At 40.1% G+C, this 26,053-nt stretch overlaps 1 protein-coding gene across 2 annotated transcripts; it reads left to right on the forward strand.

The window, feature by feature from the left end:
* The first annotated feature begins 456 nt into the window (after nt 1-456).
* Nucleotides 457-26,004, forward strand: LMAN1 (lectin, mannose binding 1). Of its 2 annotated transcripts, XM_059139571.1 has the most exons (14): nt 457-737; nt 4,221-4,375; nt 4,499-4,606; nt 5,633-5,694; nt 6,706-6,805; nt 8,958-9,081; nt 10,619-10,677; nt 11,123-11,255; nt 12,632-12,825; nt 12,949-13,019; nt 17,992-18,145; nt 22,258-22,379; nt 22,665-22,729; nt 24,328-26,004. In XM_059139571.1, exons 1-13 carry the CDS (start codon nt 500-502, stop codon nt 22,699-22,701), a joined length of 1,557 nt encoding a protein of 518 aa, XP_058995554.1. In that variant the 5' UTR covers nt 457-499; the 3' UTR covers nt 22,702-22,729; nt 24,328-26,004. The 2 variants fall into 2 exon arrangements, with proteins under 2 accessions (XP_058995554.1, XP_058995553.1); XM_059139570.1 differs by having other exon boundaries at nt 458-737; nt 22,665-26,004.
* Nucleotides 26,005-26,053: the final 49 nt, after the last annotated feature.

The following is a 26,053-nucleotide window of genomic DNA, read 5'->3' on the forward strand; positions in this document are numbered from 1 at the left end:
GAGAGAAGCAGGCACCGCAGGGACCAAGGGAGTCCTATGAGGGACTCTATGGCAGGACCCTGAACGCAGATGCTTAACCCACTGAGCCATCCAGGCACTCTCCAGAATTCCATCTCTAAGGCATGTCATGAGGCAGGAAAAAAGATTGTTACTTTTTTTTTTTTTTAAGGAAAAAGATTCTTGCAGGTAGGAACGTGGTCCACTCCTCCTACACTCCCAATCACGTGGGAAGGGAATGTTGCAATATTGGACACCCTTTCCCGCCCCAAAGAGGACGGGAGGAGCTCGCGGACAGCACCGCCTCTATGCCCCGCCCCCTCCCTTGGGGCTCCGCCCACTGATGCCCCGAGTCCGCCGTGGGCTAGCCGAGTCCGGGGGGCGGGGCTCACCCTTGCCCCCGGGGTCTCTCGAGCTCCGCCAATCAGCGAGCGCCCTGTTGGCCGTCCGCAGCTCCCGCGCCCCTCCTCCTCCCGCCGGCCTCCGCTTCCTCGAATCCAAGATGGCGGGATCCAGGCAAAGGGGTCCCCAGGCTAGAGTTCGGCCTCTTTTCTGCGCCCTACTGCTGTCGCTCAGTCGCTTCGCCGGGAGCGACGGCATGGGAGGCGACTCTGCGGCTCCTGGTGCCGCGGGCATCGCAGCCGGGTCGCCACACCGGCGTTTCGAGTACAAATACAGCTTCAAGGGACCGCACCTGGTGCAGAGCGACGGGACAGTGCCCTTCTGGGCCCACGCGGGGAGTAAGCCGGGAAGGAGGGCGGGGGGCCAGGGTCCCTTCCCCGCCTTGGGTCTCCTCTTCTCTACCCTCTCCCTGCTGCACGGCACTGGCGCGGCGGACCCTTCTCAGCAGCCCCTCCTGCAGGTCGGCTCTGGTCCGCAGGGCTCTCCGCCTGCGCCCGGCTCTTCCCGCCCGTTCTGCCCACCCCTCGTCCTCCTGTCCTCCTTTCTTGGATCTCGCCCCTTCTTTCCGTTCGGTCACGAGGTGTTTTGTTACTTTCCTCTACTTCAGGCATTCAGACTCTCTTCTAAGCATCACGTTTCACCCTAAACGCCACGTCTCAACGCGAGCACCCCGCAGCCCCACCTCCGGCCATCCCCACCGGAGACCTGTTCGCGGAGCTTCCCTACCTCCTTTCCCGCTCGGTCCTCCGCTGCTGTCTCGTCTCCGGTGCTAGCAATGGCTAATGCGCCAGGGTGTACCCCCGATGACTCTAGAGGTGGCATATGTTGGTTTTAAAGTAGTTTTTAAGTCTTCTTATGTCCGAGGACATTGTTACACTGCTGGAACTACTACACCTTGAATTTGCCTCTTTCAGGGGCTTGGTGTGGTCTTTGATCTTTTCAGTTGTATTAACACGTTATGGAACATGAGTCGCACTCATCCGTTTATTTACAAGAAGGGATATATTTTTTGGTATTGTTTCTGCACTTAATACATGAAAATAACATTACATATACAGCCTCTTCAGAGTTATAGTTGTTGTTTTTTTTTTATTGAAAGTAATCTGTGCTCCTTGTTTTATTCCCTTTGTGTATTTGTCCCTGTTAGTAGATAAGAGAGCCTTGCTAGCCATTTACATACGTGAAAGAAAACGTATCTGTACTTTCTAGTGCTGATGTGTCACTGCTGACTAAGGAATCAGCCCTCACACTTGGCATGCTGTAAGCTCTGTTCAGTGACCATCAGATGCATCCTTTGAAGCAAGTGGCAAATGCCTTTTTATGGGGTGAGAAGTTCTCATTTTGAGTTCCATTCATTATGTGTAATTAACAGTCATTTATAAAAGGTTTGTATACCTCCTTTTAGAATGTCAGGGGCTTGAAACAAAATATTCCATTAAGTATTTACTGAGTAGTAATTACTGAGTAGGAAACACACTCTAAGGAAGGACCATTTCACTGAAATTAATATATAATTTGAAGGTAAAAATTTCAATTTGACTTAATGACCAAGTCATTAAGTATTCAAAGTAGAGTACAATTATTTTGTTTCTCAGCAGGCATTTTCTGTGTGTCTGCTCATTAAGGATATATTGCTGGGCTTTTGTTATCAAGGTAACAAAGATGCTGCAGGTGTACCAAACACAAGTTTTGGGGGTTTTTGGTTTTTTTTCTGGAATGATGCTGAAGTTTTCAATAGTGGTGATGAATTTGCTCACACTTTTTTTCACTTCTGCATCTCTCCCTTACCTGCTTTTTCTTCTTTCACACTTATGCCATGTACATCAGCCAATTAATAATGTTAACTACTCAAATTAGCTAACTTGACTTTCTCTACAGAGCCTATACCCAACTAAGCTTGTCTGCTGCAAAAATGTCAGGTAGTATCCCTGGGTGAATTAAAGTTGTATGGCTAGACGGAACTTGAAATAAAGGGATTCGTGTTTTAGTCCTGACTTTTCTGGATACTGACTCTGGGAATCTCTGCTGTGAATACCCCTTGCTTTCATTATCGCTGTAACTTTTACAGTCTCACTGTTTTCTTAACTCCATTGATCATTTTTTCCCTTCTCATTTACCCTGAGATCCAGTATTTACAGCAGTTTTTATAAATAGAGAAATTTGAGATTCAGTTTAAACATGGCCCATTACATTCATCCCTAAATGAAGACCAAATCGATGGTGTTTCATTTCTTAACTAATGGCCTTTTGTACTGTTAGTACACATCCTGGGTTCATAAGGGCACAAAACTGATCACAGCAGTTTGTAACCCTTGGTAGCTCTCAGAGCTCTTTCACCTTCATTTTCTGATTTGATCATTTATAGGTAAGGCAAGTGTTCTCTGTCTTAGAGATGAAAAAACTGCTGCTCAGAAAAGTAAGGTTCTTGGAAGGTACATAACTGGTGTCAGTAGACTAGAACCCCTATCCAGTTCTTCTGAATCTGTGTCTGCTACTTTTCCCATGAGGCTTGCCCCAGTGTTTAAGTGCTTGAAAGTGTTAGTGACAGTGGCTGATCTTAATAAAGTACCTCAGCTTGTCTTTTGTTAGTTTTTCCTAGGTATAAAGACATAATACAGTTATTTCCCAGAATGGATGTCAGAGCTCGTTAATATAATAATATAATAATCTGAGAGGATGTGTTAGAATTGTTCAAACTTAGGCCTAATAGGTGCTGTAATAGTATATAGTTCTGTAACAGGACTAGCTAACATTTTCTGAAATATTTCTGTACATTATATGCCTGTGAGGTTATTAGAGAAACGGAATCCCTTGCCTGTAATCAAACAGCTAGTAAGTGGTAGAGCTGGGATTTGAACCTAGCTTGGAGATGCAAACCACCATTTTGGGGATCACAGTTCTCTTTGAGAATCTGCTAACACTGAAGAACTGTTTATTGACTTGAAATTCAGTTGACCCTCTCCCTAGAAGAATGCATATATGCACAACATTTTGCATATAACTTTTGGGATTTTCATGGAAGTGATTGAGCCCAGCCCCTTCATTTTACAGGTGAACATATGGTGAACCCAAGACAGTAAGAATTATTTGCTCAGAGTCACACAGCTGAACTGAGATTAGGAATAAGTCTCTTGATTCCTAGTGGTATGTTCTTTTCACACTGTTTGAGCTTTCTGACATTTGTAAACTGCTAAAATAGTTCACAGTTAAAAAAAAAATAATATGCAAGTTTTTGAGATACTTGAAAAAGAATATAATGGGAATCAAATAGTTGATTTGCTTTTTAAGTCATAATTTCCTTCCTCCTGCTCCTTGAATTTTTAATGTATTGCAGTATTAATTTTTTCCCCCAGAAGTATTTCACTATTCAAAAGATGGTGGGAAGGCTGTTAGAAAGCTCTAAATTTTTATTTTATTTTATTATTATTTTTTAAATTTTTTTTATTCCTTAAAATTTTTATTTATTTATTTATTTGAGAGAGAGAGAGAGAGCGAGCAAGCACAGCTGGGTAAGGGACAGAGGGAGAAGCAGTCTCTCTGCTGATAAGGGACCCGGCCACAAGGCCGAGACTCTCCTAAGACTCTGGGATCATGACCCGAGCTGAAGGCAGACACTTAACCAACTGAGCCATCCAGGTGCCCCCAAAGCTCTAAAGTTTTAAAGTTGAAACTACCAATGTGTAATTTTTTCCTACCAAAATTATTGTACAGGTTACCAAGTTAAAATTAGATCTCTCTAGGCATATGGAACAGTTTGGTGATGGTTCGTTGAGTTTTACCTAATTATAACTTAAAGCTCTTCTTCCTGATTTTTGTTCCAGATGCTATTCCAAGTTCAGATCAAATTCGAATAGCACCATCTTTAAAAAGCCAAAGAGGATCAGTGTGGACAAAGACGAAAGCAGCCTTTGAGAACTGGGAAGTTGAGGTGACATTTCGAGTGACTGGAAGAGGTCGAATTGGAGCTGATGGCCTGGTACGATCATTTCTTTACCTGTGTATCAGTGCATACATATATCGATGCATATGTGTATCAGTGCATATGTGCATCAGTGCATATACCACTAGCCTCTGAAAGTCCCTTGTTATATATTTACAGGCAATTTGGTATACAGAAAATCAAGGCTTGGAGGGTCCTGTGTTTGGATCAGCTGATATGTGGAATGGTGTTGGAATATTTTTTGATTCTTTCGACAATGATGGAAAGGTATATTTGTTGTCAGAACTATTACCTACTTGAATACATCTGTTAACAAAGTTAGGCTGCGAGAAATACAGCTTATTTAACACTTTTGTCTGGTTAGTAGTTTGAGAAATCTCCAAACTCTATTTTAAGTATGATGATTAGTCTTGTATATAACCAGGACTTTGGAAATTTTAAAGCTCTTTGTTCCTGATTTGTCATGCACCAATTGAGGTCAGAATGGAGTTCTAACTCTGAGAACTTTGCAGTGACCTCCCTCCGCAGCACCTGTATGTGTGTAGTAATTTTGATGCACAAGCCTGAGTCATTTAGAGGGAGGCAGTGAAACCAGCAGTGTTCAGGATTATAGTCTGTTTTCATGAAAATACCCTGTGCATTACTATTACTAGTTCACATATTAATACCTTTTTATGTGTTAATCACTCTTTTGATCCACCAGTTTCTCTGATGATGTCTTTAGGAGAGCCTAAAACAGTTCCGAACAAAATGTACTTGCGATTTAGTGACATTAACTTGTGCTGTGTTAGCCTTAGGATTGATGATCTTTGTTTCAGCTGGTAGTTTCTCTGTTGATTGTCATGGGTTATTATTAGCAATTTAAAAGAGAACTTTAGGGACACCTGGGTGGCTCAGTTGGTTAAAAGAGAGCTTTAATAACTTCTTAAATGCTGACGCATACTAGTGCTCCTGTTACTAAGTTCCCTTGGGTCTCACACTTGTCTCACATAGTCCTCAAATATATGTTGTAGTTGATCATTCTCTCTTTCTCTCTCTCTCTCTCTCTCACACACACACACACACACACACACACACACACGTCTTTATTGAGGTGTTTAAAGACTGTTTTTGAATAATTATAATAGAGTTTACTAAATTTTTTCTAAATAAATAGAATCTTTTCTATTAATTACTTAAAAATTTTTAGTCCTAGAATTTTAGAGAAATAAGAGACTTTACAGCATTTCTAGAATGAGCTAGAATTCTTTGACCTAAGGACTTTAAAACGAAATACATTCTTTTTATTTTTAGAAAAATAATCCTGCTATAGTAATTATAGGCAACAATGGACAAATCCATTATGACCATCAAAAGTAAGTGTGTGCTTTTTATATTACTTGCTTGCAACAACTTTTTAGAACCCTTGTAAAAGATTATTTCAAATCTGAATATTTTTCAGATGAAATAAGATTATTCTTTTTCTTGAGATGTATTTTGTAACTTGGTAGAAAGGTCTTTTTTAAATTTGGTCCTGGATGAAAGTTCATTCTATGGACCACCTCAGATTTCAAACATAAAAAAGACTTGTTTTGTTGAACCGAAAACTATGTAATATTTTGAAAGATTTATAAGATGTTCCTGGTTCTTAGTGATGCCCTTAGTCATGTTTCTTTCATCTTTCAAAAATAAAGTTGAAACCCTTGACCAAACTGACGGCTGAGCAGTTTATACCACCTCATACTTCCTACATGTTGATTTATTTAAAGATTCCCAGTAGGCTACAAAATTTCTAAGTGTTTGGTATATTTATACTGTATATGAATTAGGTATGTATGTTTTTAATTTTTACATGTTTGTTGTGGCAGGAATTACCTTTGAGCCAGTCAGGAGCTGTAAGAAAAGTTACTCATCTGCGTTTCCATGTACTGTTTCCTCCTACTTGATCAGGACCCACTGTGGAGCTATTTAGACCAGAGGTGCCAGGGCCACCTCCTCCTGAGTCTCCTTCCCTTGACTTGGGGTAGAATCTAGGCATCCGCATTTTGAAAGCTCTAATGTAAAATAAATAAAAAATAAAAGCTCCAGTGTATTTCGATTCTGCCCTGACATAAAGGAGGATTTTGCCCTCATCTCAGAAGAGTAAAACATTCTTCTTGCTGTCAGCACATTGGCTTCTGATACTATCCATAGTTCTGACAGGAATCAACAGGGAAAAACTTGTGCATTAACTTTGTGTCTTCTGAGTAAGTAACTTCAAATGTCCTAAGACTGTCCTAACTTAATAATATATTATCTTTCTGGACGCTGATCATTTTAAGTAGTGAATTTTTAAGTACTGGGAAGCTTGACGTTTTTTGTTTGTTTTTCCTTTCTTCATACTCTAGCGATGGTGCTAGTCAAGCTTTAGCAAGTTGCCAGAGGGACTTTCGTAATAAACCCTATCCTGTCCGGGCAAAGATTACGTATTACCAGAAAACACTGATGGTAAGTAAGACGCACTTAAGAGATGCTCAAATGAACATTCTAGTAGGACTTTTCATTCTGAATCTTTGATGAAAATTAAAGGCATGTAAATTTGGGTATCAGTTTATGTACTCGGTGTTTCTGTGAGAGAACAGAAGTGTCTTCAGAGCTTGGCCTAAGTAGTCATGTGGTGTTAAAACTAGCCCATAGGTTTGCATTCATCAGTACATGTTTAAGCATCGAACTTGCTAGATGCCACACATTACATACACATCCGAGCCATCCAAATACGGATCTGACTAAGAGAAAGGTCATTCTCTCCAAAGAGCTTGTAGTCTAGTGGAGGGAAGACACTTGTGTAACATCACTGTGCTAGATGGGAGGTGTGTCACAGCACACTTACCATTCAGGAATCAAGGGGTTAGCATCTTGTAACTGCAGCTGGGAGCGGAGAAGGTCAGGAACAGTTTCTCAGCGTTGAGCTGCACTGGGAAGGGGAAGGGGAAATTTCTGAGTTGGGGTGCGTGTTCCAGGCAGAGAAAACAGGCACAGGGACTGGTGAAAGATTGGGGAAAGGCACGTGATTTGGAACAGCGGGAGATGGAGGAGACTCTGGGGAGGGGTTGAAAGGTCCTTGGTGGCAAGTCACGCAGGCCTTGGGTAGTTTATCCTGTAAGGAAGTGCTAAAAGTTTTAAGCAGGAAAGTGAAATGATCCAATTTGTGACTTGGGCAGCAGTGTTCTTAAAATGGCATCTGTGAAAGGAGGCGCTACACTTAGTGGGCCACACCCCGTGCTCTGTCCTTTTAAGTGCAGTGTCTAACTTATTTTTTCCAACATCCCTATGGGGCAGGCATCCCCATCTTATACACAGGGAAATGGGATATGGAACATTTTTAAGTAACTTATTGTTACTTAACATACCATATTAAGTAACTTACCATGTAAGTAACACAACTGTGGTTTGAACCGAGTGCCTTCTTCCCCGCGAGACTCCACTTGCTGTCTGAGCCAGGGGAAAGGGAAGAAGAGAGGAGAGTGACAGGAGGGAGAGACTGTGCTGGGGGTGGGCGGGGGTGTGCAGTGGGGGCTCGGAGATCGTTCCTGGGTTTCTGACCAGGTGTGCAACTAAGCCAGGAAGCGGCACTTCGGAGTTTGAGTGAGGAGTGGGAGGGCAGAGGGTTGGTAATGAGTTTAGTTGTAGACAGATTGAATTCAGGGCAATATTTATATAAAGTGGGTATATCCTGCGGCACCTGGGTGGCTCAGTCAGTTAAGCGGCTGTCTTTGTCTCAGGTCCTGATCCCAGGGTCCTAGAATTGAGCCCCTCAGCGGGGAGTCTGCCTCTCCTTCTCCTTTTGCTGCTTCCCCTACTTTTGCTCTCTCACTCTGTCTCAAAGTAAATAAATAAATTAATTAATTAAATCTCTTTAAAAATAAATAAAGTGGGTTTATCCAGCTAGCAGTTCTATTATCATGGGAACTTTACTTGTTAAAGGTACCATCAGTGCCATCATTACTAATAAATAAGAAACATCTTGTTTAAGTTTTTCTTTCTCTTACCTCAATTTTTTGGAAGACTTTATATTGGCTCAGTCTTTTTTTTTTTTTTTTTTTTTTTTTTTAAGATTTTACTTATTTATTTGACAGAGAGACACGACGAGAGAGGGAACACAAGTAGTCACACCCCCTCCCCAACTGAACGAAGAGAAGCTCACTCCTTGCATGGCAGTCTATTTAATCTAATATAATTATATTTAATTCCCAACTAGCTGTGGTAAAAATTATAAATTCATCCTATTTGAGCTCTGACACTGGGGTTTTTGACCAAATCTGGTCCCTCTTCTGTATGAACCATTCAAAGGAAGTCATCATGGTTCCCTGAGTCTTCTACTTTAGAAAGATTTTCATGGAACATTATCAAATATTTCTCTTTAAGCCTTTGACACATTGTAGGATTAAAAACTTCGAAGTGAAATATCTCATATAATGATGCTAAATAAGTGAGATTATTCATGGACAGGGGATTATCCTTTATAATAGAGAAAACTGATCCCTTTTTGACAGTTGGTTAGGAGACCAAATATAAAGATCAGTTAGTCATAAATTGACTATTTGAAATTCATTTGATAATGCCTGTTGTAAAAGCTATAGCTGTAGTATGTCTTTTTTAGGTAATGATCAATAATGGCTTCACACCAGATAAAAATGACTATGAATTTTGCGCCAGAGCGGACAATCTGGCTCTCCCTTCTCAAGGGCATTTTGGAGTATCCGCTGCAACTGGAGGTCTTGCAGGTAAATCTTGACATCTTTTAATGTTACAAGGTCGTGAATTGGGTTTCCGTGGGAACAGTCTACTGGGAGATTTCTAGACTTGTCTCCTCTCAGCCTTTCAAGACGAGCCGTACTGCAGAGCCAGTCTTTTGGTATCTTGAATCTGCTCGTTTTCTGCTGATAATCTGTAGGTATACAGTTGGCTGGGGCTGTAGACAACTGATGGTTGATATTTAAAGTCAAGGCTGACATAGGTTAATTGCCAAGTGGTTTAGGATCCTGAAAGTTGTCACAGCACATTTAAGTGAATTTGGTAGCCTAAGGAAATATTACTGGGACTGAAGCTTAAACAAGACATATTTACCATTTTTGCCCCACATTTGGTAATAAATGAACTTCTCACATCAGTACCATCTTGTGTTTAAAAAGTATATATATCATGTATTATTATTTTCAAATATGTAATTGTTCTTACAACATCACAAGGAGGGAGAGAGAGGATAGATGGTATTTATCCTATTTTTAGTTAAGTTTGCCAAATCTTACATTAAAGTACGTTATAAATATTACATAGCCAGTAATGGTCAGACCAAGGCAGGACTTAGTTTGAATTTCTGACTCCTGAGTCCAGTGCTCTATCACACTGAACATCTTCTCCTGAGGTTAGGTAGCTTACACACCTAGAGTGTTAGGGTTTTCTCTTTCATCTGGTTGCATATGTCAGTCTTCATAACAGTGGCAGAAAGCATAGAGATCGCCGGTTGGAATTAATTGCGCTTGCTTTGCAGACGGGACTCACCAGGATTGGTATTTTAGGTCAGCATTATGAGGTTTGATCTGCTAAGTGTGTTTCCAGCTTAAGCAGCCTGAAATTAATTTGATTTTAGATTAAGTAAAATTGTTAATATCTGCTATGTGAGGGAAACAGAGATGAATGTTGTATAGAGAGAATCATCGTATTATCTAATTGGAATGCTTGGAGAATAAAAGAGGATGCTGTTAGGAATGCCAGGGCAGCATGGATAAATCAGGACTGTCCCAGTAAGCCAGGACAAAGCAATGTCACGTTTATAACAAGAAAGTAAGGCAAGTAGTGGTAAGTACTGTAAGAAAGGTTGAGAGGTCCAGAAATACATGAAGAACAGGATTTTGTCTCATTTGTCTGGGACACTGCCTATAAAGGAGATTTGTGGGACGATATGGGAAGATCTTGGTGTCAGGTTTAGGGATTTAGGCTTTCTTTTGATTCCTAATTTGTTTCTTTATTCCTTTATCCCTTATTTATTATTAACCTTTTACCCTTACTTATTAATCACTATTAATATTCTGGTTTAAGATAAAAGAAAGTGAATTTTAGTTTATTTCTGATGTAAACCTTTCTGGTGAATTTTCATCTCTAAGCTCACAGAGCTCCATTGCCTTTACCGGATGAGAGCTGATTTTTGTTATTTTTCACAGATTATTTTTAAAGCGCTGGATCTCTCTAAAGTAACTTCACAACCATAAAAATAATCTATTGTGTAACTTTTTCAGATTTTTTTTTTTTTTTAATTTGTAGATGACCATGATGTCCTTTCTTTTCTGACCTTCCAGCTGACCGAGCCTGGGAAAGAGCTGGTAAGTATACACATCTTTTTTTTTTTTTCCCCAAAAAAGTTTATTTCCAGTTTATTGGTATCTCCCTGTAGCTGAAAACTTGGGAGGCCCAACTTAGATTTGGGTCTTGTTTCTGCCTGTTATTGCTGTTTAATCTCGTAAAAGTGGCTTAACCTCTGTACCGCTCTGTTCCTTCACTGGTAAAACTGAGACATTGGTACCGGCCACCTCTCGGTGTCATGGGCATTAAATAAGACCGCGAACTCAGTAAGTGATCATGGCTAGTGCTACTGTTTTGTTGTAATTATTAGTAGCAAGAGTGAAATGGTTAATATTTTTATGTTAACCTTTCAACTAGTGGTTGAGTAGTTAAAATGAAGGAGGAAAAAAAAAGTATACTGAGGTTTAATATTTTCTTACCTTTAAAATTTTTTTTTAATGATCTATCCCTAAATTCCAAAAAAAGCCTACACCAGATAAAGAAATCTCAGAAAAAGAAAAAGAAAAGTATCAGGAGGAATTTGAGCACTTTCAACAAGAATTGGATAAAAAAAAGGAGGAATTCCAGAAGGGCCACCCTGACCTTCAGGGGCATCCTGGTGAGTTGGAGGAAGTTGTGCTCAGAGTCACATGGGGGTCGCGGCACGCACATTCATCCCATTCTTGAGCTCTTGTCTGGCACATCCAGGCAGTTTCCAGAAGCAATCTATAAGCAAATCTTCTGTCATAAGGCTTGGAGATTGATGTTTCTATCAGTAAGGGTGTGGCTTAGGAAAGCCTTTGGGGGGCAATACTGGGTAAAATGGATGAACAGTGTAGGCTCTGTGAGAACAGGGATTTTGTTTTTCTGTTGACTACCCTGACTGCCCCCCCCCCCCAAAAATGTGACCTCGTAGTTGAAACTCTAAATATTTGTGGAATGAAATCATGTAAAGTTTATGTCTTTCCTTTGAGTGGCACGTTAGCTTATTAATATAGAGATAATACTGGGAAAATAACAAAAATCTTGTGAAAGTAGTATGAAATGATCTCTAGTTCTCCTTCCCTTACTGCTCAGCAGAACTCGATTTGAAGATTTTGCAAATTTTAAAATAATTAGTCTAAACCATTGTTGAACTTAAAAGTGTGCTGTGGGTCAAAAATAAAACATGAGAGATCCAAGTAGAGTGGCTTTATATTACCTGCTAAGTTTTATCTGGATTGTTCCACCAGCACAGATGATCGAAGCTGTATTTAATAAAGCCATAGCTAGCTTTTGTAGTCCCTATAGTATGTGGTTCTCTGAATGATCAGTAATATAAATCAGACTTAATGATGATAAAAATGAAAAATGAATTTAATTCTCTTCTTGGATTTGTTTTAAATATCACACATGATTCGTGAGTATATCCTGAAGCTTATTCTAGTAAATGTTTGAATGAAATGATTTTCAGCACAGTTTTACAAGGGAAATCCGCTGTTCTCAACTCCATTATTAAATTTATTACCTAAGTGAAAGGCACAGATTTTAAAAGTATAGTTTGATGAGTTATGACATACTTGTATACCCACTTAATTGTCATTCAGTCAACACACAGAATATTTTTACCACCCCAGGGTGTTCACTCATGCGTCTTCAAAGTCAGTCCCGCTCCGCAGGGACAACCACTATTCCTGATTCTAGTGGCTTAGATTAGTTTTTGCCTTTTCATATAAATAAAATCATAGATTTGAAAGAAAATTATTTTTAGGTGAAAACGTTTTTTAATTTATAATAGGTGTTCAGCCACCAGACGTGGCAAAAAGCTTATAGTAATTTTGTCATGATTGAATTGACTACCTGCATGTTTACTACTGAGGAGTTCATACCACTGGAGTAGGTCATATTGGTGATGTCCTAATTTTAGTATATACTGACACTTCAGTCACTTACGGTATTGCAAAAACTACACATGTCGGTGATTTTGATCATTTTAATTTGCAATTTCCATTTCAGCGGATGAAATATTTGAGAGTGTAGGAGACCGCGAGCTGAGACAGATCTTCGAAGGACAGAATCGTATCCATCTTGAGATCAAGCAGCTGAACCGACAGTTAGATATGATTCTTGATGAACAGAGAAGATACGTCTCTTCGTTGACAGAGGAGATCGCTAAAAGAGGAGCAGGAATCCCAGCCCAGCAGGGACAGGTGAGCTTTCCAGACAGGCGTGTGTGCCTTAGGTAGCCTCTGATGGAGGAGGAGGCACAGAGGAAAGAAAGGGTACTCTGCCTTGTGCTCCTACGGAACTGGGTTCTTCTGTTTTCCCTCTAGATCACCCAGCAAGAGCTGGATACCGTTGTGAACACTCAGCACGAGATCCTGAGACAAGTAAACGAAATGAAGTAAGTGTGCAGAAATCATGTCTGAGTGTTAGGTGATACATTTATCCAAAATTCATGACTTCTGTCTTCCTCTGTACAAGCACATTATTATTGTAAGAATTCCACAAAAGGGTAAGAATCACATTCTAGATTCAGTTTATAAATCAGGGAGTGGAAAGTACGGGAACTTTTGAAGTTCAGAAACTGCCAGTAGGCCTAAATGTTTGAGTTGTTCTAGATCAGAAGAGAAAAAATGCTTTAGCATCTTTAAAAAAAAGACATTTGTCATAGCTACTTGAGACGAGTATTCATGCATTTCTAAAATAAAAAGAGTATGTGTAGGGGCACCTGGGTGGCTCAGTGGGTTAAGCCTCTGCCTTCGGCTCAGGTCATGATCTCGGGGTCCTGGGATCCAGCCCTGCGTTGGGCTCTCTGCTCAGCGGGGATCCTGCATCCCCCCTCTTTCTGCCTGCCTCTCTGCCTACTTGTGATCTCTCTTTGTCTGTCAAAAAAAAAAAAAGAAAGAAAAAAGATTATGCGTAGTAGTATCTGTGAAAAATTCTAGAAGGGTAATCATGCATAGCATTGTAGAACTGTGATACAAGCACAGGAACTTCTTTGTGATGGAATGGAACCATTTCCAAGGAAACGTGCCATGTGTGACTGCCTCTCTTCCATTCCTTCTTGTACCCTAAGAGACTGGACGAGTTGGAACAGAGAGGAGTTACTGTGTCCTTGGAACTTTGAAGAAGTTGCTAAAAAGTACTCACTTACACAGATAATTTAACAGCTTTCAATGCCTAGAGTAGAGAAACAGCCAAAGTGTTAAACATTTTATAAGCTCACTTTTTAGAGCATTGCACCAACCAGTACAACCCTTGACAAAGAAGAATGTCAAGGTGAGTTCTTTAGCACTAGAAAATTAAACAGTATGGGGTTAAACAGAAGGTGATAATATCCGCACCTAGAGATTAAAGGCAGCCCCACTTGTAACTGCAAATTTGGACTTCTTTTCAGTTGTACTATCTGACATTTTAAAAAATCTTTAAGTTGTAAACTCATGATTAAAATACTTACAATCCTAAATGAATGAATTCTTTCAGAAATAGGGGCACTTGGTGGCTCAGTCAGTTAAGGGTCTGCCTTCGGCTCAGGTCATGATCCCAGGACGCTGGGATCGAGCCCCGCGTTGGACTCCGCTGACTGGGGAGTCCGCTTCTCCCTCTCCCTCCACCTACTGCTCCCCCTGCTTGTGTTGTCTTGCTTTCTCTGTCAAATAAATAAAGTCTTTAAAAAAAATTTTTTTTCATAAATTTCATAAATGGATCATTTGATATTATTTTTTGAAATCTTTATTTTGATCTAATTTTAAACTTTAGACATTGCAAAAATAGTACAATTTTCATATATTCATCGCCACCTTCCCCTAATGTTCACAATTTACGTAACCGTAGCACAAGTTGTCAGAGCCAGGAAATGAAGAGCGGTACAGTACTATTAACTAAACTAATGATCTTACCCAAATTTCACCCATTTTCCATGCATGCCCTTTTTTCTGTTCCAGGATCGTGTCCAGCAACACACATTGCATCTAGTTCTATCTCTTCATACTTCTGCAGTCTGAAGTAGTTCATCTCCTCTTGTCTTTCACGACCGTGACAGTTTCTGTCAGTTCTTTGGTCCACTGGCTCCTGATTTGGGGTCTGGCTGGTGCTGACTCATGATTGGATGGACGTTCTGTGTTCTTGACAAGAATACAACACTATGTCATGTTCACGATGTCAGTATGTCTTACTGCTGTTGACACTGGCTGGTGTCACTTGGTTAAGGTGGTTCCTTTCTGCTTTCTGTACTTTAAAGTTACTGTCCTTCCCTTACTGCTTAAATACATTTTGGAAAAGGAACTTTGGGACTATGTAAATAATGTAAATATCCTGTTTCAGTTTAAACTTTTGCGTGCTAATTGTAGCATCCATTGATATTTTGTCTGAAACAAGAATGAGGTGTTTCCCAAGTGCTGAATTTTTTTTTTTTTCTATTTTCATCATTCCTTCCCATGCGCTCATTGGAATTCTGCAAGGACTGGGTATCTTCTGCCCCATTTACTTATTTTAATCAATTATTTATGTCGTACGGGCTCATGGGTATGTATTCTGTGGGCTGTAGTCCCATACTGTCATTATTTACTGCGCAGACAGTTCTGCTCTGGTGATTAAGAACTCCTCCAGCTTGACTTCTGTGTTCTTTCAAAAAGCTCCCATCTTTTTTTAAAGCATTTCTTAACTTTCTGGTGCTACACTGTGTTTCAGGCTCATTTTGTGTTTTCTCTGCCCCAGCTCTAGAATCAGCCACTTCTCTGGTGAGCCCTGGATCCTTTTATTAAAGAAAAGTATTTAGAAACCCAAGATCTGGACAGTAGGTGTGCTCACTGTCCCTGCGGTGCCACTGCTCCTAGGCCCTCTCAGTGGACAGAGCTGGGGAATATGTGAATGTCTACTAATCCATTCCGACACGTGTATCTTTATTTTTGTGCCCATCACTCTTACTTGTATTAAAAAGACCCTGAGATTATCCAGACACTTTGGCTTCTGGTTGGACTAGACTAGGCTGAACATTATAAGTTGATTTTCACCTTCTTCTTTCCTTCTTTGAAAATTCTTTCTCCAGGAGGGAGAAACCTATTCTTTCTTCTCTAAAATGTATTTACTTGTTTATTTTTTTTAGATTTTATTTATTTATTTGACAGCACAAGCACAGGGAGCGGCAGGCAGAGGCAGAGGGAGAAGCAGGCTACCCGCTGTGCAGGGAGCCTAATATGGGACTCAATCCCAGGTCTCTGGGATCATGACCTGAGCCAAAGGCAGACACTTAAAACTGACTGAGCCCCCAAGCGCCCCCGTTTGCTTGCTTTAGTGTGCACATAATATACCCATAAAGTGGCTTTGAATTGTTAACTCACATCCCTCGGAGAAACATACTCACTGATGGGCTTCCATAAAGGTCCTTTTGCATCTAACCTTACAGTTTGTGATGCAGACGCTGTCTTCCAGGCAGGTGCTTAGTTCAGTTCTCTCCCCACTCTGTTCAGTACGGTTATGATCTGCATTTATAGTACAGCTCGGTTCTTTGTTGGCATTTGTATTTTTCCTACATCCTGGCCGCTTTTAATTGTGTATATTTGGGATATATGAAGGTTTTATGAACGCGATGGTTCTGAGGAGTTCTGAGTCAAAATGTATGTGTTCACTAAAGTGTCTGTCACTCCTTCCTCAACACTAACTACCACACCATTCCCATCTCCCCCCTTTCTAGCCTGTTCCCACCCTCCCCCCACTAACCTATCCCATTCATTTCTGGTTTGTTCTTCCTGTGCTTTGTCTGCACGTGTGTATTTTCTTACATCCCCTTCTTTCTTACGTGAATATTACTGTATTCCAGATATTCCTTTGTTCTTTGCTATTTTCACATACCAGTGGTACAGAACGTCTGAAGAGTCAGTGAGTGGTTAGTAAACCCTAGCCATCTGGCTGTGTAATGCGTGAAAGCACTTACTTAGAGTAGTTAGCAGTCCTCATAAGCTCCCACTTGCTAACTGAGAATGAATGTCGCACGCACTGTACGTGAAGGTGAAAACTGAGCGCCGAAGTCTAAATTTGTCTTCTAGAACTTTTTTCCTTCTGGATTAGGCTTTAGGAAAAAAACTGTAAAGAAATGAATTATTTGTCTTTGGAGTGGTTGGTTTGTTTCTGTGGATATTCATATTCTTAGAGAATCGTAGAGTTTTTTTTGTTTTTTTTTTTTTAAACCAGAAGCATGTAGTACAACCCCCTTCAGTTTACAGAGAGAGATAAAAAGGCCCTGACTGGTAAAAGGTCCCAAAATAAAAACAGTCAGAAGTAGTTTCATCATCTGCTCACTTTCAGCTGCAGTTTGTAGCAGACTAGAAAGAAGGTCTTACCAGTTTTTATTTTCATTCTAGACAGTTTCAGACATACGAAGAAGTTGAGCATAAAAGCCATCCTCACCCCCCATCCCACAGGTGCAACAGTTATTAATAACTGGATGTTGTCGGCCTGCACTGTTCAGGATGAAGTACCCGCATTAGCCCCTCCAAAATTTTAGTGGCGGTCAGCCAGAATCCCTCCTTTCCAGAGAGAGTAATGGGTGGTACTCTCACTCTAAACTTCCATCTCTGTTGTTTGTTTGTTTGAAGATTTTATTTATTTGAGAGAGAGAAAGCACAGGCAGGGTAATGGGCAGAGGGAAAAGCAGGCTCCCCACTGAGTAGGGAGCCCAATGTGGGGCTCTATCCCAAGACTCTGGGATCATGACCTGAGCAGGAGGCAGACGCTTAACTGACCGAGCCACCCAGGTGCCCCTTAAGCTGTAGTTTTATAAATTATTTTCCAGAGGCACCTGGGTGGCTCGTCAGTTGAGTGTCTGCCTTTAGATCAGGTCCTGATCCTGGAGTCGCAGGAATGAGTCCCTCATCTGCTCAGTCGTGGGGGGTCTGCTTCTCCCTCTGCCCCTCGCCCCAACTTGTGCTCGCTCGCTGTCTCTCTCTCTTGTTGTCTCTGTCTCTCACATAAATAAAATCTTTTTTTAAAAAATCTTTTTTTTAAAGGATTTTATTTATTTATTTGACAGAGATAGAGAGATCACAAGTAGGCAGAGTAGCAGGTAGAGAGAGGGGGGGAAGCAGGCTCCCTGCTGAGCAGAGAGCCTGATTTGGGGCTCGATCCCAGGACCCTGACATCATGATCTGAGCCGAAAGCAGAGGCTTAACCCACTGAGCCACCCAGGCTTCCCTAAATAAATAAAATCTTTTAAAATATTATTTTCCAATCCTGAATATGATTCAATATTTCTAAATACTGATTTTTTTAAAATAACCTAACATTGGGCTTTGAAGTGTATCTAACCTTTTGAAAAATGTGACTAAAAAAATCATTTTTCTAGCAACGCCCTTGTCTCAAGGGATTTTCTGTTTCAGGAATTCCATGAGTGAAACCGTCAAACTGGTCAGCGGCATCCAGCATCCCGGGTCCGCCGGGGGCGTTTATGAGTCAACCCAGCACTTCAACGACATCAAAGAGCACCTGCACATTGTGAAGCGGGACATAGACAACTTGGTGCAGCGAAACATGGTAAGCTCTTGACTTCTGCTGCTGTCACCATCAGTCTCCAAGAATGAACACATATTTACTGGAAAATACTTTTTACTTAATACTAATGTTCATTTCTCATATTCAAGGTAGAATTATTCCATGTAATCCTGATGTCTTTATATTCCTTGTTTCCATACCCTATTGAATAGAACTTTTTTAAGGAGTTTATTTATTTGAGAGAGTGAGTGAGTGGCGGGGGGAGGGGCAGAGGAAGAGGGAGAAGTCGATTCCCCGCTGAGCAGGGAGCCCGATGTGGGGCTCGATCCCAGGACTGTGGAATCATGACCTGAGCCGAAGAGGCAGATGCTTAACAGACTAAGCCACCCAGGCGCCCCTCCATACCCTGCTGAATAAAATCTTTTAAAAATAAATTGCTGTTCTTCTCATTGGAGCTGTCAGTCCCAGACTTTTGTTTTCTAGGTTTTTTCTGTAAATTTTCTTTTTTTAAAAAATGGCTCTTGTTATCAGTAGTGATGTCTTTAAAGAGCTTTAGAAAGGTAAACGTCTCTTGACGCTTCACTGAGACAGGCGCTGGGTAGCTCCACTTCTCTGTCTGGGCTGTGAGGACGCGCAGGTCTGACACTGGCTGACTGGTAGCCTCTTTCTTTAAGCAAGATTCATCTTTTTTCCAGCAGCTCTTCCTCTCTTACTTGGTTCACTTTTTTAAAGTTTTTATGTTTGGTTGGTTTGGGTTTTGGTTTACTTTATCAGGCCTTTTTTTTTTTTTTTTTTTTTTTTTTAAGTAAAAGCCCCATCTACATTTTTAGAGATTGGCCATAAATATTAAAGATAGATGACATGTTCTCAGAGTTAATTATGCATAAGAGACAATATTAGACAATAGACCTTTGGTACATGTAAGTTTTTCAGTTTTAAGTTTTTCTTAACTTACTTACTGGTTTCTAAAACCCTTACAAAATTCACAAATGCTTGTAGCATTTGCCTCTTCCCCTTCCAGTCCAATCTCCTTGAAATGGCCAACGCTAAAAATCTGATGTGGAACAACCCAATCAGAAATGCGAGAGAGGGCGCCTGGGTGGCTCAATTGGTTAAGCGTCTTCCTTTGGCTCAGGTCCTGATCTCAGGGTCCTGCGATCGAGCCCTGCATCAGATTCCCTGCTCAGGAAGGAGCCTGCTTCTCCCTCTCTCCTTCTGCCTGCCTCCCCCTGCTTGTGCTCTGTCAAATAAATAAAAATCTTAAAAAAAAAAAAAAAAGTGCTAGAGAAATGAATGGAATGTTCATGAGAAAAGCTTGTACCATGTATGAAAAGATGCTGAGCAGCTTAAATAATAAGAGAAATAAAAAATAAAACTCGCCTGTGATACCACACCTGTTTGACAAAAAGCCAAAGTTTGACAACACACTCCATTGCCAAGGCTTGAGAAGAACTCAGTAAGCACATGGCTGGAGGGAGTACAAGCTGGCCTAATCCTTAGGAAGGAGAATTTAATAATGTATAAAAAATACACATTCGTTTGCCTATTTAACCTAGCATTTTTCACAGATACACTAGCCAAAAAAAACACCATACCTACAGGCGCCTGGGTGGTTCAGTTGGTTAAGCATCCAACTCTTGATTTCGCCTCACATAATGATCTTGGGGTCATGGGATCGAGCCCCTAATTTGGCTCCATTCTGAGCGGGGAGTCTGCTAGGGATTCTCTCCCTCTGTTCCTCTCCTGACTCCAACGTGTATACTCTCTCTGTCCCTTTCAAATAAATACATCTTTAAAAACCAGCATACATACTGGTAAACCTACATACTGGTAAACATACATACTGGTAAACATACATACTGATGTGCTCAAGGCCGTTCTTACAGGGCTCGAGGGAATAGCTCTAAGACTGGGGACAGATTGGATTGGTAATTCTGAAGCCGGCCGTTTGCATAATTACACTCAGTGTAAATTTCCTATAAATTTGTATCTAGATTAAAGCTTAGATGATTCCAAGAAGGCTAACTTTTACACTTGTGCTTTTCATTTCTACCTCATTATGGAGCAGTTTGGGGGGACTGTAGTTTCTCAGTCCACTGTTTCTTGCTTTTCTTAATATAAACCGAAACTGTGATGAAATCTTCCCCTTTTTTCTAGTGGCAGCCTGCACACATTTATCTACTCCCTGCTTTCTTTGACCTACCCGTCTGGCCGTGGTGGGGCACAGATACTCCTCATTCGTCTTACAGCTGCATGCACCCCATTATGTGACTGTATCATGGTTTTATTATTTCTTATGAGAAGTCAGTCTTTTGTTTCTCTGCACTCTTTTTTTCTCTGCTTTTAAGATTTTCTCTCTGATACTGATTTTAAACAGTTTGATAATTATATGCTTTGCTTTTGTTTTCTTTCTCCTCTGCTTGGGGTTTAATATCTTGGTTCTGTGAGTTTATCTGTGAGTTTATCTGTCATTAAATTTGGGAAATCTTTAGCCAGCCTGAGCACAGCCTTCCGCAGGGCTTGATCCCACAACCCTGAGATCATGACCTGAGCCAAAACCAAGAGTCCCACGCTCAACGGACTGAACCACCCAGGCGCTCTTTCTAATTTCCGTTTCAGTTTCTTCTCTGATCCATGGATTTGAAGTTGTCTTTCTTTGGTCTTCCTCCTGCCCCCCACCGCCCAAAAAAATGCTGATCCCATCACTTCTTGCCATCCTGTTCATTGCCTTTGCCTTCAGACGGGTGTTGTTTTAGATTGGATTTGTTTCCAGCTCTGCTAGTTGTCTTCTACTAGGAGGCTAGTCCGTATTACCCAGTGTACCTTCCCGGAAGCCCTAATACCTTATATGTTATGTGGAGCTTTCTATCTTTTTAAAAGTTTTTTAAAAATAACTATTATCTTTCAGGAAAGAAAGTTAATGTGTTGTTAACTAACTTTCCTGAGGTCCTTAACTATTCAGTAGGAAGAACTTAGGTCTTTAACATGCAATCTTGTTTCCTTTATATTTTTGGATACTGCTTTTCTTACCTATATTTTTATGTATGTTTTGGATATTCCTATTTTTCAAATAGGAGTTAAGAGTTTTCTTAATGACCATTACCTGTCATCCAGAGTGTCGTGGTCTCTTCCCTGAGTTCTGTTTGAGGCCCGTTTCCCCCAGCTATGCGCAGCGGGGCGCAGGCTGGTTCTGGGGCAGACGCATGCGCAGCGCGGAGCGCCGTCCCGCAGGTGCAGACGTGCCGGGAACAGCTGACCCGACAAGCCGTTCTGTCGGGATACCGTGATTGAGTCGTTGCCCCGGTATTTAATTGCCCCCTTAAAACAGAAAGAATACCCATGGAAATGGGAAAAGAAACTTTTTTTTCTTTTAAGATTTTATTTATTGACAGCGAGCACAAGCAGGGGGAGCAGCAGGCAGAGGGAGAGGGAGAAACAGGCTCCCCCACTGAGCAGGGAGCACAATGTGGGGCTCCATCCCTAGGACCCTGGGATTATGACCTGAGCGGAAGGCAGATGTTTAACTAACTGAGCCATCCAGGCACTCCAAAAGAAACATTTTTCAAAATTCTGATTAGTAATATTGACTGCTGGGAGGTTGGGGAGGATGGGGGCTAAGAAAAAGCCATTGTATTTGTCAGGCAGTTCCTTGAGAATAAAGGGGATACTATTAATAATAATAATTAATAATCAGTGTAGTACAGCAAGGATAAACTGAGTGTGTCCAGGGAATTTGTGGTCTGTGACCATCAAGAACACAGTCATTATCACTGTGCTGAAGATTCGAGCCAGACAGCAGTGTGTTAGTGACTGGGCCATGAAGATGGAGGCCTTCCTGTGTCAGCTACTCTTCCAGAAAGTTCGGTGGTAAGGGCGCCTGGTGGGCTCAGTCAGCACAACATGCGGTTCTTGATCTCAGGGTCATGAGTTTGAGTCCCATGGTGGACACAGATATTACTAAAAAAGTAAACAAGTAAGCTTTATTTTAAGAAAAAAAAGTGGTAAAAGTTAAGGGGAATGGAAGATATTTATGGGACAAATAAATTAAAAATCTTGAGTTTATATAGTTAACCATGAATTTTATGAAGGCTTCATATTTATCTCTTTTTCTAAAATACCGGTTTGACTAATTGTAATAGTTTTTTGCCTTATAGCCATCAAATGAAAGACCAAAATGCCCAGAGCTGCCACCATTTCCATCATGTTTATCTACAATGCACTTCGTTATATTTGTAGTGGTACAAACGGTGTTATTCATTGGTTACATCATGTATAGGTAAGTCTCTGAAATTTGACTCAATATCTTTCTGTATTTAATTTTTAAACACTTCAAGTAACCTACATGTGTAACAACTTCCACTACTTGTAAAATTCAGTTTAACACAAAGCAAGTAGTATTTCTAGTCTATTTCAGTCATGTGGGAGTGCATCTGTAGAAGTATGCTTATCTTAATGGGATGTGTACTTCACAAGGCAATGTATATTTCAGTTCTAAGCAATCCTGAGTCTTACCGAAGTAAAATGTATAGAACTTTCAGGGTTTTTTCTTCTTTTTCCTTAGGACTCAGCAAGAAGCCGCTGCCAAAAAATTCTTTTGACCACCTTTTTTTCATATGTGTACATCATGTATGTATATACAAAATGTTGTCTTTTTGAGGGAATTGAAGTATTTAAATTGCTTCATAGTCTAAATTATTAAATTTTGTATAAAGTGACTGTTTAAACATTGATTTGCAGTAAGAATAAACCTTAAAACAAAGACAACCACATGTAAATTTGTGCATAGTACATAAATCTATTTAAATTTCAGTGAATTTCTGGCCAGTAGAATACAGCCACTGAACAGAATATTGATAAATAAGATGGTAAATAATAGAAACTAGGGGCAGCCCCAAGATGTGAAATTTACCCCTTAGTCTCCAGCGTTGGAGGTTTCTTTATTTAACATAAATACACTTGCCTTCCTAACCCCCAAACTACGTCATCTAACTTAGAGCTCCCCATCACGTTTATCTTATAACCCAGAGTCTTTTTTTAGAGGTCAGAGTTTCCTACTCTAAGACCCAGTCCAGCAGTCCTTTTATCCAATACAGTTCCCTTTGAAATCAAAGAATATTTTGTCTGAGAGCTTTAGGATCTAGGTAACAGGCTTCAGAATGTTGAAGTATCTTTCCCTCTGATTATCAATGATACATTTCACTTTTTAAAGGAAATTTTGGGGGAAAATTAATAGCTGCTCTTTGCCTGAAAAACCATTTAGGTGAAAGTGTTCCTCTGATCATGGTTTTCATAGTTTTGCGTGGTAATGTGCTCAGCTCATGCCCACTCATATTCGTGAACGTCTCCATGCCAACAGCATCAGTTCAACAGTATGAACATCATTTTGGGATTTAAGTTTGTAACTTAAGGAGCGTTTCCCATTTTGTATAGCGTGTAAATGCAGCCCAGATTGCACGTCCTGGGGAGAGTTTTAAGTTCACCAAAAAAAAACCCACCACTGAGTTTTGGTTACATCACTTCATATAATCTGGTGTCATTTAAATCAATGAGACTGGAGTAGAAGCAGTGTAGACGTTTGAAGACCAAATTTGAAAAACAGAATTAACACTTCTGATTTCTTCTTCTTCTTCTTCTTCTTTTTTTTTTTTTTTTTAATGCCAGAACTAAGGATATTGTGAAGCACTTGTTAGGCAGCTTAACTTTGAAATGTCAGACTGCAAGGGGTCGCTGTAGTGTTTGTGCATACTGGTCCTCAGTGTTACAGAATCAGTCTGGAAAGCACATTTGAACATGCAGACTTCATGTTTTCACGGCTGATGTAGACCTATGTTTTTGCTGACTTCAAAATACTTTATCTCTTTTAGCTAAGTTGTTATCTTTCATTTGTCATAGAACCCAGAGTAAGAAGTTACAATGTTGTATAAAACAATACCATTTCATTCTTCTAAACCTTCATAAATTTGTTCTCAAACGTCATTTACAGACTGGGCTAACCGCCTAAAATCTATACAGAGACTCTGAGGAACTCTGCATTGTAGCAGTACCTACTTCGTACTATGTACGCAGACAGCCCTAGCATTGCTTTTCGTGTTAGCGTTGATCCCGGAATGCTGAGTAAGAATATTCTAAGACTGCTCGCTCTGCTTCAGTCACTTTAACAGAGAAAATGCTTCTCTGGTGTTTCTCTCCTTTGTGGTATTCACATTTTGAAATTCATGTTCCAGAGACGTCATCACAGAATTTGCTCTTAATCTGTGGAAAAACAAAACAAAACAAAAAAACCTTCAGAAGAATATTTAAGTTTTGGGCTGTGAAAGTTGGGAAATCCTCTTGATAAAAGACTGCAAAATATCCAGTGTTACGAAATCCATTGTCATGTGTGCCTGAACGGACTAAGGGGACACCCGACGTGTGAATGCGGTGGACATTGTTCAGGCTACGGTTGGGAGAGGAATTGTGCTGACCGTTACTAATTCAAGCGGAGAGAGCTATTATGAAAATGCATGAATCTTTATCTTTTTTACCTAGTAATTTAATTTACTAGAAGATCACTCATAAAGCAGTTTGCACAGGCTGTTCATTGTATTATTTGAAATTCGGTTTATTTTCCTCAAAATCATTCGCTTTAAGTAGCTCATTTCTGAAGAAAAATGTCTGCTCTGTGGAAAAATCAATCACTGCCAGGATTCTTTCATTTCTGTACTATTTTGTATAATTAAATTTGTTACCTTCTCTCACACCAGCAAGTATTTTACAGGTGCCTTGGACTAAAAATTGATTTTAAAATTTTAGTGTTGAGTCATCGTGCCTGCGATGCCACTTTTAAAAAAAAATCCAATGCCATAATGGCTAATACTTTTTTTTTTAATGTACCTGTTTGTGTTCTAATTGTTTAAATGTTTTATTCAGCTTAAAACTTTACTAAGAAGACATGAACCATCAACAATGTTTTGTTCTGTATTAAAGGGACATCAGTGTTTCTCAGAGTGTGGTTCGTGGACCGTGTGGGTCATACTGTGCTTGTGAAGATTAGGATTCTGGGCCTCCGTTCTAAAGCACCTCAATCAAAATTCAGAGACGGGGCTTCAAAATATCACTTCTCAGCAAGCACGTCAGGTGGTTCTGAGCATAGTAGTGTCTGAGAACCATTAACATGGGAAGTGGAAAAAAAGTATTGTGTTCTGTTGGTTTAAAGCTGAGCAGAGAGCATAATATATCATTTTCATTGTCGGTGACGTTAGCACATGTGCACGGATCCTTTTCTTCTTGCAGTGTTCTTCCTCCTAAAATTCTTGGTTTCTTAACAAGAACCAACCACAAACTAAACCCAGATTGTTGCCTGTAGCTCTTGGTACTTTGGTTGATGGCTTTTAAACTTACAGAATCATCGTCAGATCATGACTAAGCCATGAAAACTCCCATCTCAAAGTCTGCCTGCTAAAGCTTTTTGCTTTCTTGATTGCGATTTCTGTGACATTTTATCTCAGACAATTGTACTTTTTTGATAACTTAGGGAAAACAAATTACTTGAATAAGGGATCGCCTGACCCAATGAGTTGCAGAGATACAATCTTTGTAAAGAACTTAAATAACAGTTGTGAATATTAAGATGTGATTATCTTTTCCTGTCCATGTGCTTATTGCAGGGAGATCGTGAATAAATAATTATACGGGGGATTTTTTTATTTATAAGATCTAATGTAAAATCACCACTTGCAACTTTTTAGATCTGTACGTTGCCTATTTAATATATTTCTTTTAAAGTTAAGGGTTTTCTATCCACTGTTAATTTCAATTGGATAACATTTTGTCAAGTGTTTTTTTTCTGATTGTTATTTGATGCTAGCTGGAATTCAAGAAATGACATTGACCTTATTCAAATAAAGAAATATTTTAGTAAATTTACTTTTTCCTTCATTGATCTCGGGTAGTAAGTAGTCCTTTATTTTC

Source organism: Mustela lutreola, chromosome 11 (assembly GCF_030435805.1).
Source record: "Mustela lutreola isolate mMusLut2 chromosome 11, mMusLut2.pri, whole genome shotgun sequence".
NCBI lineage: Eukaryota > Metazoa > Chordata > Mammalia > Carnivora > Mustelidae > Mustela > Mustela lutreola.

What these genes read in the sequence shown, in the direction of transcription:
- LMAN1 (XM_059139571.1), top strand. Translation starts at nt 500, where the DNA reads ATGGCGGGATCCAGGCAAAGGGGTCCCCAGGCTAGAGTTCGGCCTCTT. An exon ending in AGACAAGTAAACGAAATGAA is followed by an intron (nt 13,020 to 17,991) that starts GTAAGTGTGCAG and finishes TTTCTGTTTCAG; the next exon opens with GAATTCCATGAGTGAAACCG. An exon ending in ATTGGTTACATCATGTATAG is followed by an intron (nt 22,380 to 22,664) that starts GTAAGTCTCTGA and finishes CTTTTTCCTTAG; the next exon opens with GACTCAGCAAGAAGCCGCTG.